Genomic DNA, 15,826 nt, shown 5'->3' with positions numbered 1-15,826 from the left:
GAATTTGCTAGGTAAAGGGACACACCATCTTCAGCCTTACTGATGTTGCTAGATTGTTCTCCAAGGTGTTTATACCAACATACCTTTTTGATAAAGCTTCCTCAGCCCAGGCACAAAGGTGACTCTTTCCTTGTCTGTTTCTGCCAAATAAACTCTGCCTGTTGATGTCCAGCCCGTCAGCGCTCCCCCCGGGCCTCCCCTCCCCCACTTCTCCAAGCGGGCCTCTTACAGGCCTCCCTTGCACAGCAGCCAGCACTTTGGACAACAGCCAGAGCAAGGATTTGGCAGGAGGAGCTTTAGAGGCCAACAGCTGTGGATAGAATCCCCGGTTTGCCGCTTCAGCCATGTGCCTTTGGGCAAATCACTTCTCCTCTCTGGGCTCAGTTCCCCAACTGCGAATGGCGATACCCCCAGTAAACCAGCCACAGGGGCAGGGGAATGGCAGTGATTAAGTGAGATAAGCGTGGAAATATGGCAGGTGCTTGAAGATAAATTGTTACTATTGCCTTTGAAGCCCACAGAGGACGCCGAGAACTGTGTACATCACTCTGGGCTACTTGGTCATATGCAACAGAAACCCCAAGTCAAGCTGGTTGAAGACAATTGGGAATTTATTGGCCCACATAACTGGGAAGCTGGAGGGGGGCATCTCGCTTCAGGTGTTACTGGATCCAGGAATTTGGATGCCAGCAGGAAGCTGGTCCTGTCCATTTCTGGGCCAGTCTGTCCTTTACATCACTTTCCTTCTCAGGCGGCTCTCCAAGTAGGGGCTCTAGGAATGTGTTCTTCCAGTTTACCAACTGCCATGAACAGGAACAGCTTCTCCTTCCAGATTCTTCCTGCTGGCATCCCAAGGCCAGTCCTCAGCAGCCCAGGTTGGGTTTCATGCCCAGACCAGAGCCAGTCACAGTGACTGAGTCAGCCACCAGAAGCTGCTCTAAGTGTGGTTCTCGGTACGGGGCTGTCAGAAGCCCTCGGTAGCTTCTTTGAAATGCAGACTGTCAGGCCCGGACCTACTCACTCAGAATCTGCACTTTGGCCAGACCTCCAAGGGAATCATCTGCACACCAAGATCTGAAAAGGCTGCTCGGCATGTTACCTTTCAGCTGCCCCGGGGTCTAGTCCACCCATAGCTTTAAAGATGGATAAACAGAGGGCCGAGGGGAAGTGGTCTTGCTCTAGGCGTCCACTTTGCACCCAGGGCTCCCCCAGGCCCTGCCCTCCCATCATCCCAGCCACCATCTGCCGCATCCACGGACTATCTCATGGGGGGAACGCACCGAAGCCCAGAAGTGGCAGCCTGGGTCGGACCTGCCTCACACCAACGTGCCAGAGCCATGTCTCTGCCAACATTCGGTGGCAGGACCGTCCAGAGCATGGTGGCCCCAGGGTAGGGGGGATGGAGACCCTCCCCCAAGATGCACACACAGGCTTGTGCACACACACACACACACTCCCACATGGCCCCCTCACGCGGACTCTCACTCACTGGGCCCCCCAAACTCAAGAGCGCTACAGACCACATCAGCCTTTATTCTCCTGCAGAACAGGGCCGGGGCCGGGGTGGTTCATTCTCAGGCTACGTCAGAAGGTGCAGTGCTGGGGGCACACAGGCTGTACCCCAAAGTGATAATAAGTTAGGGGGGTGACTCTCAGACTGATCTCAGGCTGGCATCAGGGCGGGGTGCCATGTAGGGCCCCCATCCAGAGCCCTGCCGGCTGCCCAGCTCAGTGGGGGTGGCAGGCTCCGGGCGAGGCTGGTTCCAGGTCTGGCTCGGCCGCGCGCTGAAACAAGGCAGGAGGAGGGAAGGTTGTGAAGTCAGGAGGCCAGGGTGGGTGGGAGGGGTCCCTGAAGGAGTCAGAGGATAGGGCTGGCGGGGGCAGGGCGGGGTGGGTGGGGCCTCTCACCAGACCCTCAGTTAAGCCCCTGCAGATTCTCATAATCTGGAGCTCCCTCTTCCTCTTCGTCATCCTCATCCTCCACCTTCTGGGAGCTCAGGACAGCTGGGAGGGGTCGGAGGGAGGTCTTTAGCTCACAGACCTCCCTGTCCCCTCTTCCCCAGGCGGGGTCCCTGAGCTTCGGCCACCCTCTCCATTCCCACCCCTCCCCAGCCCCCCACACACCGGGTTCGGTCCTAGCCATGGGCGGCAGCTCCTGGGACACGTTCACATACTCCCGGCTCCCATCTGCAGGGGGCAGAGCAGAAGGGGGGGATGGCCACGTGGAGGGTGAGTGAGCAGGACATTCAGAAAGAGGGCCACAGCGGGGTGAAAGGGGACCCCCGTGGGCACCGGCCACTCACCCAGAGACGCGTCTGCACTCTCCTCGCTCTCAGGAACATTCACATAATCCTCCCCGGACTCCACTGCAGGAGAAGCAGGGCCCCCCGGGGCACCGTCACCCAGAGCCCTGCGCACAGACCCCCCATGGTGTCCCAGCTGGCCAGCCCCAGACCCCTACCCACTGATTCCAGAGGCTGCCCCACTGCCAGCCCTGGGCTGGGGGGGCCCACAGAGGCCTTGGTGACAGCGAGAAGTAGGGCAACCTGGCCAGAGATGATGAGAGGGAGTGGAACCATGGGAGCAGGCAGACGGCAGACCCTGGCATGTCCCCCAGGCTGGGGACAGGGACAGAGAGCCTACACTCTGGGTGGCACCATGTGCACACAACACTCAGGGCCATGCTGAGTCTGAGGTGTTGTTCCCCATGGGCCCCATCAGCCAGGCCTGCCCTGACCCCCCACTCTCATCTCGGTGCCTTCCAGCACCTGTCACCATCGGCGCCATCTTGTCCTTTTATGCGGACTCATTTCTCCATGAGGCCATGGACTAGGCGGGCTTTGGAGCCAGCGGTTCAAACCCAGCTCTGGCACTAACAGTCATGTAACCTCACACGAGGTACCTAACCTCTCTGGGTCTCGGGGTTCTCATCAGTAAAAGAGGCTGAGCGACGGCACCCGCCTCCCAGGGCTATCGTGACAGCTAAAGCAGAGAATATCGAAATGGGGCCTGTCCTCCAACAAGTGTGTCTGGTAAATAAAGAATCCCTCCTGCCGTACAGCTGGGACAACCGAGGCACAGGAGGGGAAGAGCTGGGCTCAACAGCACCCGGGAATCGTGGGGTTTAATAAGCTAACGCACGAAACCCTCTCAGGAGGGCAGGCAGTAGGCCCCAAGCTAGCTCTCACCCTGACATGAGAGGTTTCCAGTAAGTACGGGGAGAGGGGAGCGTGATGATGAACCTCTGAGTGACAAGAAGAGCTAACACAGATGACGAGCTGGCCAGAGAACGAGGAGAGTGACAGAAAACCAGACATGGAAGGCAGTCCCTAACAGGCAGCATGAGACCAACACGAAGGGAGAAAAGCAGCTCAAAGGAAACCGAAATGACGCCGGAAACAGAAGAAAACTTCCCAACCGCCCCCCCACCCAGCAGACCAGCTCTAATCAATATCCTTAGAGAGTTACAAGATGACATGGCCTCCGTGAAACAAGACGGGAGACGATGGGGAAGGAACGCCAGAGACCAAGAAAGAGCTTCCAGGCGGGAGAGACAAGAGAAGAGTCGAAGAGGCGCAAAGTCGAAGAGACCACATAGGCGATAGAAGGGGAAGACAACGAAAAAGGAAAGATGACGGGAAAAGGAAGGAAATCAGAGGATCAGCGCAGAAGCCCACCCTGAGGGACAGGTGTTGTAGAAAGAGAGAAGAGAGAACATGGAGGGGCGGCGAGAGTCGGAGAAATCACGGGAGAGGGAAGGGCCGGGGGGCCACAGCCCAGAGAGTCAGGAGGGCCAACTCACTGGAGAAGGCGCTATCTCGGAGGCCGGGGTTGCTGGGCACAGGAGCCGGTGGGACAGCGGTGCTGGTGGCCGGCGTGCTGTCGGGAAGCACCTCCCTGAGGGGAAGTCAGGGGAAAGGGGAGGCGGATGAGCAAGGACCCCCAGCGCCACGGCCCCCAACCCCCGACCTGGCCACTCACAAGTAGCCCTCGTTGGGATAGTCCTCCTCCTCGTCCTCGTCGTCGTCGTCCTCACAGACGGGTGCTGGGGTAGTGACACAGCGATCAGCAGGGCCCAGGCCGGGCGCCAGCCTCCCTGCGAGCAGGGCACCCGGGGCCCCAGACGTACCCTCGTTCTCATAGCTTGCCACACTGTTGGCTTTGGAGAGAGAGCAAGAGGGAAGCTGAGTTGGCTCAGACAGGCTCTCTCCTCTGCCCAGCCCCAGCCCTCTGGGCCCGAGCCTCACACTTACCACCATCTGAGTCCTGCCGGGAAGACGGGATGCGGCGGGGCTGTGGGGACCTCCTGGGAGTCAAAGGTCAGAGGTCATGCTGGGATGGGGCTCTGGAGGGCAAGAGGGGTTGTAACCCGGAAAGGGACCCCCCACCCCGCCCCAGTCTACAGAGGTGAGGGGAGTAGAGGGAGGATTCAGAAGGGAGGATGCTACTTACGGGATAGGGAGCAGGTCTGGCTGGCTCAGGGGTGGATAGGAGGTCACAGGCCCATAGGAGGCAGCTGATGGCCAGGGCACGACTGTGGCTGAGGACACATGGGACCAAGCTCAAGGAATGAGTCCGGAATCTTGCCCCTGTCCTCATGGAGTCCTTGATGGACTCACCCTGGGACCCCTCCCATGCCCTGGACAGGCCCGATGACACCCCTCTCCCTCCCCGTCCCCAGCTCCGGTCAAGGCCATGTGGGCAGCCACTAGGACCTGAATAAAGGCACATGCTCTCTCACATGCCAGGGGACCCTGTCCCCTACGCCCGAGGGAAGGGGACACCCCCCCAGGTACTCACGAGGTCGTTTGAGCACGATGCTACTTGGGGTCAAGCTGGCAGGAGAGACAGGGCTTGGTCAGGGGCAGGAGAGGCCCCCACTCTCATCCCCAAGGCCACACAGGGTAGGGAGGGGGCCATACGGGGCCCACGGGCAACTCACCTGTCAGAGGCCGCAGTGTCATAAGAGCCTGGGGAAGAGAAGTCAGTGAGACAGGAAGAGGGGGGACGGGGGGAGAGGGGGGTAAAGCAGGGCAGAAGAAGGGAGGGTTAGGGTGGCATGAGGGGCCAAGGAGGGCCAGGGATCCCTGCAGGGGCATCACCGGGTGGCCCCCACTCACCTGGCAGCTCCCGGCAGCGCACGCACAGGGCCACGGCCAGGAGAGGCAGCAAGACGAGGCCCAGCACATAGGGGATGAGGACCACGGCCTCCATCTGCAGCAGACGGCGCGCACTAGGCCCGGCTGCCCGCTGCACACCCTTGAGGGCTGAGCTGCCGCAGGGTGAGGGCTGGGCCAGCAGGGGTGCGGGAGCTGAATGGGCACCAGCCTGGAAGCCTGAGCGCTGGCAGCTATGCCTTCCTTGGGCCCGTCGCTGGGCCCCCTCCCCTTGTTGGGCGGCCTGGGGGGCGTCAGCACTGGCTGGGGGAAGCCCCGTGATCCCCAGGCCCTCCGGCCAGGCTTTGGGCCGGAGTGTGGGGTGCCAGTCCCCCCTGCGCAGCCACTGCACCCCAGCCCTACCTGCCACTCGGCTAGGCGCCTGCTTCTCTCAGCGCCTGCCCGCCTGCGGCAGGAAGCTGTGGTGAGCCCCGGGTGAGGGCAGGAAATCATCAGGCTCAGCCTGACTGCACCCGCCCCCTTCCCACCCCCACCCAGCCAGTGGGGAGGGGGAGGAAGAGGCCTGAAGAGCCACCCCGGGGCCCTCAAGAGGGGTCTGCTGGCCTCTGGGACAAGGAGCAACTCCAACCAGAAGGAAGGCAAGACACTTACAGGCCAGCCAAGAGCCACAGCCTCCATAGCTATGGCTGGAGGGGGCAGCTGGGAGAGAAGCCCTGCCTCTGGGAGTTCTGAGGGGCACGGGGCAATGCCCACCCCACCTTGCCCTCCCTGGTTGGCCTGCCAAGAGGGGCGGGCTCTCGGGGAACCACGGGCGTGACTCACGGTCACACGGAGCTAGCTCACTCCATACCCTTGTTCGCCCAGCCCAGGAGGGCAGGGATTAGCCCAAGGTCCCACCGGAGCAACCCCATGGCCACCGGAGTCTTGGAGCTAGGGAGGGGGCATCCCCTGCCGTCTAGCAGTCAGAGGTCAGTAACACCCAGAGAGACTCAGGCAGGCACTAGGGGTCTGGGTACAAATTTTATTCAGTTACAAATAGCACCAAGCCCCTGGGGCCGCTCCTGAGGAGGGGAACCCCACCCCTCCCTGACCCACCGCCCCTTGCCCTTGGCTGTTGCCGGTGTAGTGTGTGGGAGCTGGAACGTGGCCCAAGGTCACTCTTAGAAGCTGGACCGGACCGAAGGTTTGGGCCCGGGCTCCTTTCGGGGTGGGCCCGGGCCAGCTGTGGTAGGTATGCAGGTGGCGAGCCACGGCCCCTCAGATGAGCACACTGGACACGGGGACCCGGGTGGAGCGGCCTCGCTGGGGTACCACGATGCGGTCGTCTGTGGGCCCTGTCTCACGCAGCAGACCTGCTGGGGGCGGGTGGTGGTCAGAGCCAGGGCTGGATTGACAGAAAGACGCAAAGCCAGGGAGGGAGACCAAGAGGCAGTGGAAACTAGACAGGGCAGCAGAGCTGTGAGCACCATGGGACGTCAGCTTGGTGGACCGGGAGACCCAAAGCCGAACAGGGGGAAGGGCTGTGGGCTGAGAGAAGCTGGGGACACGGGCCGGGACAGACAGACAGATGGACGAGCAGGTAGCATCGTGAAGCTGGGTGAGGAGCCATGGGTGGACAAAGGGAAGCCCCCACTGACCCTGCACGTGTAGCTGGGCCCGCCGGCGGTCCCCCTCGATGAAGATGGCCGTGCCCAGGAAGGCGGCCCCGCCCAGGGCCCCAACGAAGGCGCAGAGCATAAGCGAGAACTGCAGGGCCCGGAACTCGGACAAGAAGGAGAGCGGCCAGCTCCGGCGGAGGCGGTCGGAGATCTGCAGGGAGATGAGAAAAGGAAAGCCAGGAGTGTTGGTCCTGGAGAGGGAGCTCCGAACTCTAGAAGAACAAAGTAGTCGGGGCCAGCAGAGAGCGGTGGTCTGGAAGACCAGGGAAAGCCCCGCGGCCTCACTGTGGAACGGGAACGTGCAAAGACAAAATGCCACCCGCCTGGCTGACGGTCCAAGATGAGGGGGGTCTGGCACAGAGCACAGACACTTCACTGGGCTCAGCCCTTTGAAGTCAGCCCCAGCTTAGGCCGACAGCCAGTGCTAGAAACACGGGATCCCCCGAACTCCACCCCAGGCGCAGCCGAGAGGCAGTGCTCACCAGGCCAATGAGGTAGGGGCTCCCGGCATCACCCAGCAGGTGGGACAGCACAATCTGGAAGGCCTCGGCAGTGGAACGTCGTGTGGGAATCACCACGTACTGGGGAGGAGGGGCAGAGGGCAAGGACATGGCCAAGGCTCGGCCAAGGCTCAGCCTGGCCGAGGAACCCCAGCTCAGGGGTGTGAGTGGGCTATAGGCTCAGACTACAGGCCCATCGGGGGCTGACTCTAAAGTCGGTCTGGGTTTGAGTTTTGAAAAAGGGGAAAAGCTATAATGAAGGCAGGCGAGGCCTCCTGCCCCCCCCCCGCCCTTGCTCCCGTCAGCCTCTGGGCTAACCCTGCACTGACCCACCTACTCACCAACAGAATGTCAGCGACAATGGCCCAGTTCATGGACAGCAGTGTCTCTCCAATAAAGATGAAAATCTGGGGGGTTGGAGGGGGAGACCGGGGGGGGGGGAAGGGGAGTTGTCTCATCACAAGAAGCGCCAACATCTGGAGGGTATACTGTGCACAGACCCACCTGTGGACTCATTTAATTTAATCCTCAAAACAGCCCTGTGAGACAAAGCTATTATTCCTATTTGACAGATGATGAAACTGAGCACAGAGAGGTGAACTCGCTTGCCCAATGTCACACAGCTGGGAAGAGCCAGAGCTGAGATTCGAAACTAGGCATTCTGGTTCAAGCTGTCTCCAAACCACTATACTGGTTGACCCCCGTCCCACCCCCTGTGCACCCCGGTCCCACCCCAGTGCACCCCAGACCCAGAACACCCCCTTTGGTGGCTGCTGGCTACTCACATAGGTGGCCACGATGCTACCACGGGCACAGGCAAGGGACAGGAAGAGGAAGGGCGCGGAGCCCAAGAGGCCAGCAGCGCAGACCAGTGGGTCAGCCCGGGGGTTGGAACGGCGGAGGCGGCGGCTGGTCTCCACGCCCAGGCCCACACCCAGGACCCCGGTCAGGCAGGTGATGAGCCCAAAGATGAGGCTGGGGGCAGGGGGAGGGGCATGGGGGCCAGTCCTCCTCGCCTCACCCCCACGGCCTAGAGAAGAAGATGGTCCCTCCCAGCCGCCCACACAACTCAGGTCCATCCAGGACCCCATGGGTCGCAGAGCTCCGAAAGGATATCAGCCCATTGCCTATTTCCCAGCCCAGGAAACTGACACCGGAAGAGGAAGTAGCTTGAGTCTGAATCAGTGACTCTCTCCACTCCATCCCCTGCTACCTGCAGGCCACCTAGCGTCGCCCCCATCTGGTACCTGTCAGAGGAAGAGCAGGAGTCTCCAGGAAGGCAGGGCGGGGTCTCCCCCAAGACCACACGGGAACGCAGCAAGAACGCAGGAGCCCAAAGAGCCAGGGAGCCCGTGACAAAGGCCACAGCCGTGAAGCCAAGGGAAGAGAGGATGAAACTAGGACTGCAGACATTTGGGAGGAAGGAAGTCAGGCTCCACTGAGGTGTCAGGGCTCTCTCCCTCCCTGGCTTATTTTAGTAAGGTCAGGACGATCAGTAGGGAAGCCGTTTTGGCTTGCCAGATCTGGGCCTGTAATTCAAACAACTGCCACAAGGGGGCAGTGGTGACCAAATGCCTGGCCCTGAGAGCAGGCCAAGCAGGCAGAAAACAGAGACCACACTCATGTAAATCTCAAACTGGACAGCAGCCCTCCTGCCCCGGGGAACTCAGATGTTGGGCTAGAATGGAACTAAACTCACTTTCTTGCCAGAGCCCTCAGATCTGCCCACCAGGAGGTGGGGTTGAGGGGTGGGGAGTCCGAGTGGCGCTCCACAGCTCCCCTTGGTGGCTCCCGTACTACCAGGAACAGCAGCAGAACAGCCACCACCCCTAGACCCGGAGTCACCTGGGGAAAGAGTAGGCTTCAGGACAGGCACAGACAGGGACACACTGAACCCCTGGGGCCAGGAGGAAGTGAGGGTGTACAAAGACAATTCGGGCCCCAAGGCCTCAAACCCCCAACAGCTGTCTGCTCACGGGCAGGCTCTGAGCCCGCACTCCAAGGGAGAGGCAAATGCCACCAAGGGCCCCCGTTTCCGCAAGCCTAACTGCTCCCTCTTTGGTAACGGCACCCTAATTTCCTTTTGGGAAACTACTCCCCCCACTTCTCTTAATCCATGTGGTTCAGACAGGGCGGGGCTCATAACCCAGACCAGGCCGACAAGAGTCATGTTAACCTCCCTGGCCTCCGTGATTGATTCAATGGCAGGCACGTGACCCACGTTCATCTAATCAGACACCATCCAGGACTATTGCTCAAGGATCCAGGGTGCCGAAGTTTCTAAACGGGAAGATAAACGTGTGGAGCTTTCACTGGCTTGAGAATGACACCGACACAGAGGAAAGTAAAGTGGAGAAAAAGGATGGCTGAATTCCTGGGACGAAGGGGGAGTCCTGGATCCAGCATCACCAGAAGCTCACCCTGGGACTCTCCATTACAAAAGCCACTGGCTTTTGTCTTAAGGGGCGCCTGTCGCCGGCAACCAAGAGTTCTGTTTAGCAGGTGGCTTTGTGGTGAGGGCAGCCAAGCTCCCTACACTGGCTTGGCACAGTAACCACTGCCTTAAAGGTGGGGGGGGGGGGGGGAGGACGGTGTCTGAAGGTAGGAAAGGGAGAATCCATGAGAACATTCCTGACCTTCCTCCAGGCTGTGTCCACACTCACCCGCAGAGCCCAGTGCCAGTCCCCGGCCACATCCTTCACTTTGGAGCCTGCAATGTAACCCAGACCACTGGGGAAAGGGGACGAGAGACGAGAGGGGACAGCCGGTCAGTCCGGTCCCATGCCAGGTCCTTCGGTCTCCCGTGCCCATCCCCTCACCGGACCCCCACCAGCCCTGAGCCCCACTCACCTGCCCACTGGGATGGCAAAGTAGAACACGCTGAGCATCCGACTCCGCTGGTCTGCCACGAAGAGGTCGGCGATGAGGGTGGGCGCAATGGTGGAGTAACTGGCTTCCCCAACCCCCACAAGCCCCCGGGTCAGCAGGAGCAGCCAGAATCGCTGGGAAATGAAACATGGGGGAGGTGGCACCCCACCCTGCAGCCAGCCTCCCAGCCTCCCTCCCCAGCCAGCTCTGGAGAGGCGAGGCACGGATGGCGGGAGAGGCCTGAACTTGACAGACCTGAGCTTGAATCCTGGCTCCACTACTTCCTAGCTGTGACTTTGGGAAAGCAACTTAACCTCTCTGAGCCTCAGACTCCTCATCTGCAAAAGGGGGGAAACAATAGCTCACTCACGTAACTATCACCAGCGTTGAACAATATAAGTTCTATTTAGTACGTTGTGCCCGGCGGGGGCAAGATAAATCTTGACTTCTACCACCCAAGACACCCCCGTGGTGAGTAAGGGTCTCAGGCAGAGGTTTATTTGTCCACCAAAGACACCTGAGGCTAAGGACAGGGTAGGATCTGGCCAAGGAGAGTACATAGTGCCTGGTACATAGTGTCCTTAACCTGGGGCTAAGGACACACTTCCAGGGCAGACAGTGAGAACAGACAGAGGGGCTTTCAAAGGAGCAAAGAAGCAACAGCCAGGGAGGCAGGAGGAAAACCGGGAAGACTGGCATCACTGAAGTCAGAAGAGAGTTTCCGGAAGGAAGAAGTGGGTCAGTGGAGCCAGAGGCTCCCGGGGGATCTAGCAAGAGCAGGATTAGGAAGTCGGAGCCACATTTAGCAACCAAAAGGTCACTGTTGACTTTGGCAATGGAGTGGTGGGGGCAGGCTGGCAGGCAGGGTTCCGCGGTGAGTGGGAGGAGAGGAAGTGCCAGCAAAGTGAGAGCCTCTCCCTGACTGCTCCCTCACCCAGACTGCAGCTGGGTCAAGGGGGCCTCGTGGGAAGTCTGGTGAGGAAGGAGAAGAGGGAGAAGAGACAGTCCACGTGACGTCTCTTCTGGGCTGCAGAACTGGAGTGCTGAGGTGTGGTGTGGAAGGAGTCAATAATGGTCAGGGGAAAGGGGGTGCTGGATAGAAGAATGTTCTAGAAGAACAAAGTAGAGGATGGGGTGGGCAGATTAACTCAGGCAAGCAGGGGAGATAGGATGGCATGGACCCAGGGAAGAGCAGAAGTTTCCCAGGCCCAGTCTGCAATGACTCCCAAGAGCAGCAGCCAAGACTGATGGGTAGTGGGGGGGGGGGGGGCGGAGCCAGAAGCAGGAGCCAGCATGGGGCCTCACCTCTCTGGGGATGAAGGACGACCCCAGTGTCACCAGGGACCAGAAGGCAATGCCCCCGCACATCAGATACTTCCGATTGTACCTGTCACCCAGGTAGCCAAACACAGGTGCCAACACCATGTAACTGGAGATGAACACTGAGGGGAAGCAGAGAGTCACAGCCCGGCCCAGGACCCCTCACCCACCCTGACCCCAGCTCAGGGAGGCCAAGGGGGCCAGGATTAACTCCCAACCCTGAAACAACCAGAGCTCTGGCCAGAGAAGTCCAACCCCATCTTCAGCATCTTTCAAACCTTCCATTGTGGAATGAATGGCCCAGCTGAGCCATCACTTTCTCCCACCCAGCCAAGAGCAAAATCCAGACTCTGTACCCTGGCTCACCCACCAGGTACTATCTTATCTAGCCCCTCCCTACCTCTCTTGTGCTCCTCCACTCTCCCTTCTCTGCATCCCAAAGGCCCCACTACCAAGCCCAGTATCATCCCAGGACTTCTGACGCCCACTGTCGTCCCCACTGCGGACATTTCTCCTCTCACCTGAGCATCACAAAACCTTCAGCTCGGATACCGTCCCAGCCCCCACATGTTCAATCTCTCTTTATCACAATTACCCGGTTCTCTTTTACAAAATACTCCTACCGAAAATTATCTCATTCTTAGTTTAGGTTAAGGATTGATGCCATCATTCCCAGTACAATGCCAGCTCCATGAAGACAAGGGCCTTGCCGGTATTGGCCGTGGCTGTATTTCCCCCACATACAAACAGGTGCTTGGTAAACATGTGTTGAATGAAAAAAGTGAATGGCGCCGACAAAGACTTGTTTCTCCTCTAACTCAACACCTTCTGAAAGCTTTGCAGACCTTGACCTGTAGGTCATTCTCATTCCTCTAGACTTTGCTTGAATACCTCTTGGTGCTTTTTCTGGCCTGGGGCAGAGCAAAGAACCCTTTAAGATCTTTCAAATTGCTCTCCTCTCGCTTGTTTTGTGACTCCAGGCAAGCCTGAACTCTTCTCTAAGCCTCAGTTTCTCTATAAAAATGTAGACAGTACTACCTACATTTTCTGTAAAGTAATAATGACACCGACTTTTTGGCTGATGGGAGGATTAGATGGGCATAAAAGGTCCTGGTCAAGTTATGTGCACGTTATCACCTCTTCTTCCAGGGCAAGTGCTCAGAAATGTCCAAGAAACGAATGAAGGAAAAAAGGAAGGAAAAGAGGATTTGGCCTCAGTTTTGCCTCTTCCGTAAATCCCAAGGTTCTGAACAAATAAAACTCAGCTCTCCCCACTCCAGACACCCGCTTCTTCCATTACTTATTGGGGGCCTACCAGGTTCTGGACACTGTACCACACATTTTATAAGCATTAACTTGCATATAATCCTCACATCAGCCCTATGAGGTGCTCTGGGTTATGACTAGTTCCACCTCCTCCACAAGAAAAGTGAGACTTAGAGAGATTGAGGGCCTTGCCTGACATCACACTGAGTAAGTGGAAAGCTGAGATTTAAACCCAGGTCTGTCTTGACCATTACACTCAACTGACTGCCGTTTAAAATGTGGTATCCTAACTAAACTGAGGACAGCCCAGAGCAGAATAAGGGCCATCTTTCCCCCTCCACTAAGTCTGACCGCTCTACCTCTATTAATGAGGCCACAGGCATGCTGGCTCATAACCCCATTTGGGGGAGAAAGGGAATAAAAGCTACTGTGCCCGAAAGGGACCTCCACTCACCGGTCTGGATGAGCCCAGAGCTGCTGTCTCCGATGTTGAAGAACTGCTCAATGTCTGGAAGAACGCCTGGGAAGAAGACTCGGGATGGGCTCGGCGAGGCAGCCCTACCTCCGGGACCTCCCCACTCCCTTCCCCTAGTCTGACGTCCTCCCAGAAGTCAGTACCAGCCACGGTGAAGCGGTCCATGTAGTTGAGAAGGTTGATGTAGCACAGCACCGCCACTATGAGAGCCGAACGACCCGGAGACAAGCCGGTGATGCGCTGCAGCCCCTCCCGGTCCGGGACCTCGGGATCCTCGGACTTGGAGTTCCCCAGGGACCCCGGTAACCCCGGGGTGCCGGGCGCCAGCCCGTCGTCCGTGTCATCGGCCTGGCTGAGGAAGGGCGCGGTGTCGGACCCGGACATGGTCCCCGGGGGCCTCGCCCGCCCGCGCTCCGGTCCTACCGACGATCCCACCTGCGAGGGGAGGAGGCTGGAGAAAGGGGGATGGAGGGGAGCCCGGCGAGAGAGGTGCGCCCAGACACCCGCAGGCGCTCGCCCGGAAGCACAGAGCACGGCTGGGATGGAACCCGGGCCCTGCCCGTCATGCCTCCCCGTCCCGGCAGACACAGCGCGCGGCGAGTGACGCCGGGGACAGAGCGGGGTGGGAGGGATGACCCCCAACCCTTGCCCAGGCAGACGCCTCCCCTCACCCCCGGTAGGAACCCACTGCAGTCACTGTCGCTCAGCCCCGGCGCTGCACCACGGCCGCCGCCATGCTGCCCTGGAGCCGGTCATGTGACGCTGCAGCCGCGGAGCCCGACAGCACCTGGAGCAAGCCCTGGACACGTGACCGCCACCCGCATACGGAGGCGCTGCGCAGCCCGCTCCCCCGTCACGTGACTACCGGTCGCCTGGGCAACCAGGGCAGGTCCCTGCCGTGCCTGCTACGCCGGCGTTCCCGCAGGCAGTCGCGCGGAACCGGTGAAGTGCCTAACCCTCGGAATCTCCGCTCGCTTATCTGCAACTCCCACGGGGCACGCTTCTTATCAAAGAGATCAAACGAGATAATGGTATCAGAAAAGGTTCTGGAAGTAATTTATCTCCAGAAACTCCAACGACCTGTTCTCGCTCTGGGCAGTGACCCTTCCTCCGTGTCCGGTTTGGGCTTCAAACACGCTCGGGATGCGTTGAATGGATGAAAGCTGAACAGCTGCCTCGGGAACGGCCCCGTCCCTATGTTTCCGATTCCCCAAGCTAACTGCCTGTCAACTCCTGAGTTCCCCGTGGACACTGAAGGGAGGGTCCCAGACCCTCGGGTTTGCCTCACCTCCAACCGAGACTGAAGCCCTTGCGCCCTCTGGTGGTCTCATCTGGGATTCTCCTAGCTGCGGGTCTGGACTCCAAGACCCCAGACGAGAGCCCTGGTACCAAAGAATAGCTTGGAGTGGTTCTTTAGTGCCCCCAGCTCCAATCTCCAAGCTACAGTAATAACCGTATACTCCAGGTGAAAATAATGTACTTCCGGGGCACCTGGATGGTTCACTTGTTGAAGCTTCTGCCTTTGGCTCTGGTCATGATCCCAGGGTCCTGGGATGGAGCCCCGCCATGGGGCTCCCTGCTCAGCGGAGAAGCCTGCTTCTCCCTCTCCCTCTTCTGCTCCCCCTGCCTGTGCTCTCTCCCCCTCCTCAAATAAATAAGCAAAATCCTTTTTAAAAAAGACTTTTTAAAAATTTATTTGAGGGGTGCCTGGGTGGCTCAGTGGGTTAAACCTCTGCCTTCGGCTCAGGTCATGATCCTGGAGTGCTGAGATCGAGCCCCGCATGGGGCTCTCTGCTTATCAGGGAGCCTGCTTCCCCCTCTCTCACTCTGCCAGCCTCTCTGCCTACTTGTGATCTCTATCCTTCTGTCAAATAAATAAATAGTCTTAAGAAATAAAAAAAATTTTCACTTAAAAATTTTTATTCATTTGAAAGAGAGCTACCCAGCATGAGCAGTGGGGGTGGGGGAGACCAGGAGAAGCAGGTTCCCCACCACCAGGGAGTCCCATGTGGGACATGATTCCAGGACCCTGGGATCATGACCTGAGCTGAAGGCAGAGGCTTAACTGACTGAGCCACCCAAGCATCCCAATAAATAAAAATAAAATCTTTTTTAAAACAACAACAAAAACCTCTTCTTTTTTAATACTTTTTGTTTATTTATTTGACAGAGAGAGATAGCGAGAGAAGAAACAAGCACAGAGAGTGGGAGAGGGAAAGATTTTATTTATTTATTTGAGAGCGAGAGGGCATGTGCAGTGGGGGTGGGGATAGTGGGAGAAGGAGAAGCAGCTTTCCCACCAGTGGGAAGTCCCATGTGGGGCTGGACCCCAGAACCCTGGGATCATGACCTGAGCTGAAGGCAGACGTTTGACTGAGCCACCCAGGTGCCCAAAAGACCCCTCTTCCAAGCAGATTTCTAAACCCTTCTACTGAAATTATTGAGTTGCATGAGGAGAGCATGGGGTCCCCAAGAGGTCTTATCAGAAGCCATTTAAGTCATGAATATCCCTCATTTGCATCGCCCCAGAAGATATTTCATGTTTCATAAACTTGAGCCTGGCCTCCCCTGAGGGTCTAAGGGAAGGAGGCTGAGAGGAACTTCAGATCACAGTCTAGTCCC

At 58.5% G+C, this 15,826-nt stretch overlaps 2 protein-coding genes across 8 annotated transcripts; both read right to left on the bottom strand.

Moving 5' to 3' along the window:
- Positions 1-589: 589 nt before the first annotated feature.
- On the bottom strand, positions 590-5,609 carry LAT (linker for activation of T cells; the record flags this gene model as incomplete). 2 transcript variants are annotated; one of them, XM_080830133.1, is made up of 13 exons in its annotated part: positions 590-1,785; positions 1,909-2,004; positions 2,125-2,187; positions 2,304-2,366; positions 3,803-3,897; positions 3,982-4,045; positions 4,130-4,159; positions 4,254-4,306; positions 4,453-4,540; positions 4,801-4,835; positions 4,943-4,970; positions 5,121-5,214; positions 5,520-5,609. In XM_080830133.1, the coding sequence occupies 12 exons, from the start codon at positions 5,607-5,609 to the stop codon at positions 1,916-1,918; spliced, it is 792 nt and encodes a 263-aa protein (XP_080686259.1). In that variant the 3' UTR covers positions 590-1,785; positions 1,909-1,915. The 2 variants fall into 2 exon arrangements, with proteins under 2 accessions (XP_080686259.1, XP_080686260.1); XM_080830134.1 differs by having other exon boundaries at positions 592-2,004; positions 5,520-5,549.
- Positions 5,610-6,124: 515 nt separating this feature from the next.
- SPNS1 (SPNS lysolipid transporter 1, lysophospholipid) lies at positions 6,125-13,970 on the bottom strand. 6 transcript variants are annotated; one of them, XM_080830056.1, is made up of 13 exons: positions 13,876-13,970; positions 13,348-13,639; positions 13,184-13,249; positions 11,449-11,585; positions 10,126-10,277; positions 9,939-10,005; positions 8,975-9,120; positions 8,523-8,678; positions 8,061-8,250; positions 7,617-7,682; positions 7,258-7,356; positions 6,755-6,926; positions 6,125-6,469 (listed from the first exon to the last, which is right to left on the bottom strand). In XM_080830056.1, exons 2-13 carry the CDS (start codon positions 13,586-13,588, stop codon positions 6,375-6,377), a joined length of 1,587 nt encoding a protein of 528 aa, XP_080686182.1. In that variant the 5' UTR covers positions 13,589-13,639; positions 13,876-13,970; the 3' UTR covers positions 6,125-6,374. The 6 variants fall into 6 exon arrangements, with proteins under 6 accessions (XP_080686182.1, XP_080686181.1, XP_080686183.1 ...); XM_080830055.1 differs by having other exon boundaries at positions 13,893-13,970; XM_080830057.1 differs by having other exon boundaries at positions 13,348-13,552; positions 13,893-13,963.
- Between the last annotated feature and the right edge of the window lie 1,856 nt (positions 13,971-15,826).

This window comes from Martes martes (genome assembly GCF_963455335.1).
Source record: "Martes martes genome assembly, chromosome: 18".
NCBI classification, from domain to species: Eukaryota; Metazoa; Chordata; class Mammalia; order Carnivora; family Mustelidae; genus Martes; species Martes martes.
This window is presented reverse-complemented; position numbering and strand designations above follow the sequence as displayed.

Coding starts and splice junctions, on each gene's coding strand:
- SPNS1 (XM_080830060.1), bottom strand. CDS start 13,770: ATGACGGGCAGGGCCCGGGTTCCATCCCAGCCGTGCTCTGTGCTTCCG. Junction 10,278..11,448: donor CGTCCTTCATCCCCAGAGAG/GTGAGGCCCCAT, acceptor TTCATTTCCCAG/CGATTCTGGCTGCTCCTGCT. Junction 9,121..9,938: donor ACTGGCACTGGGCTCTGCGG/GTGAGTGTGGAC, acceptor CTCTTTCCCCAG/GTGACTCCGGGTCTAGGGGT.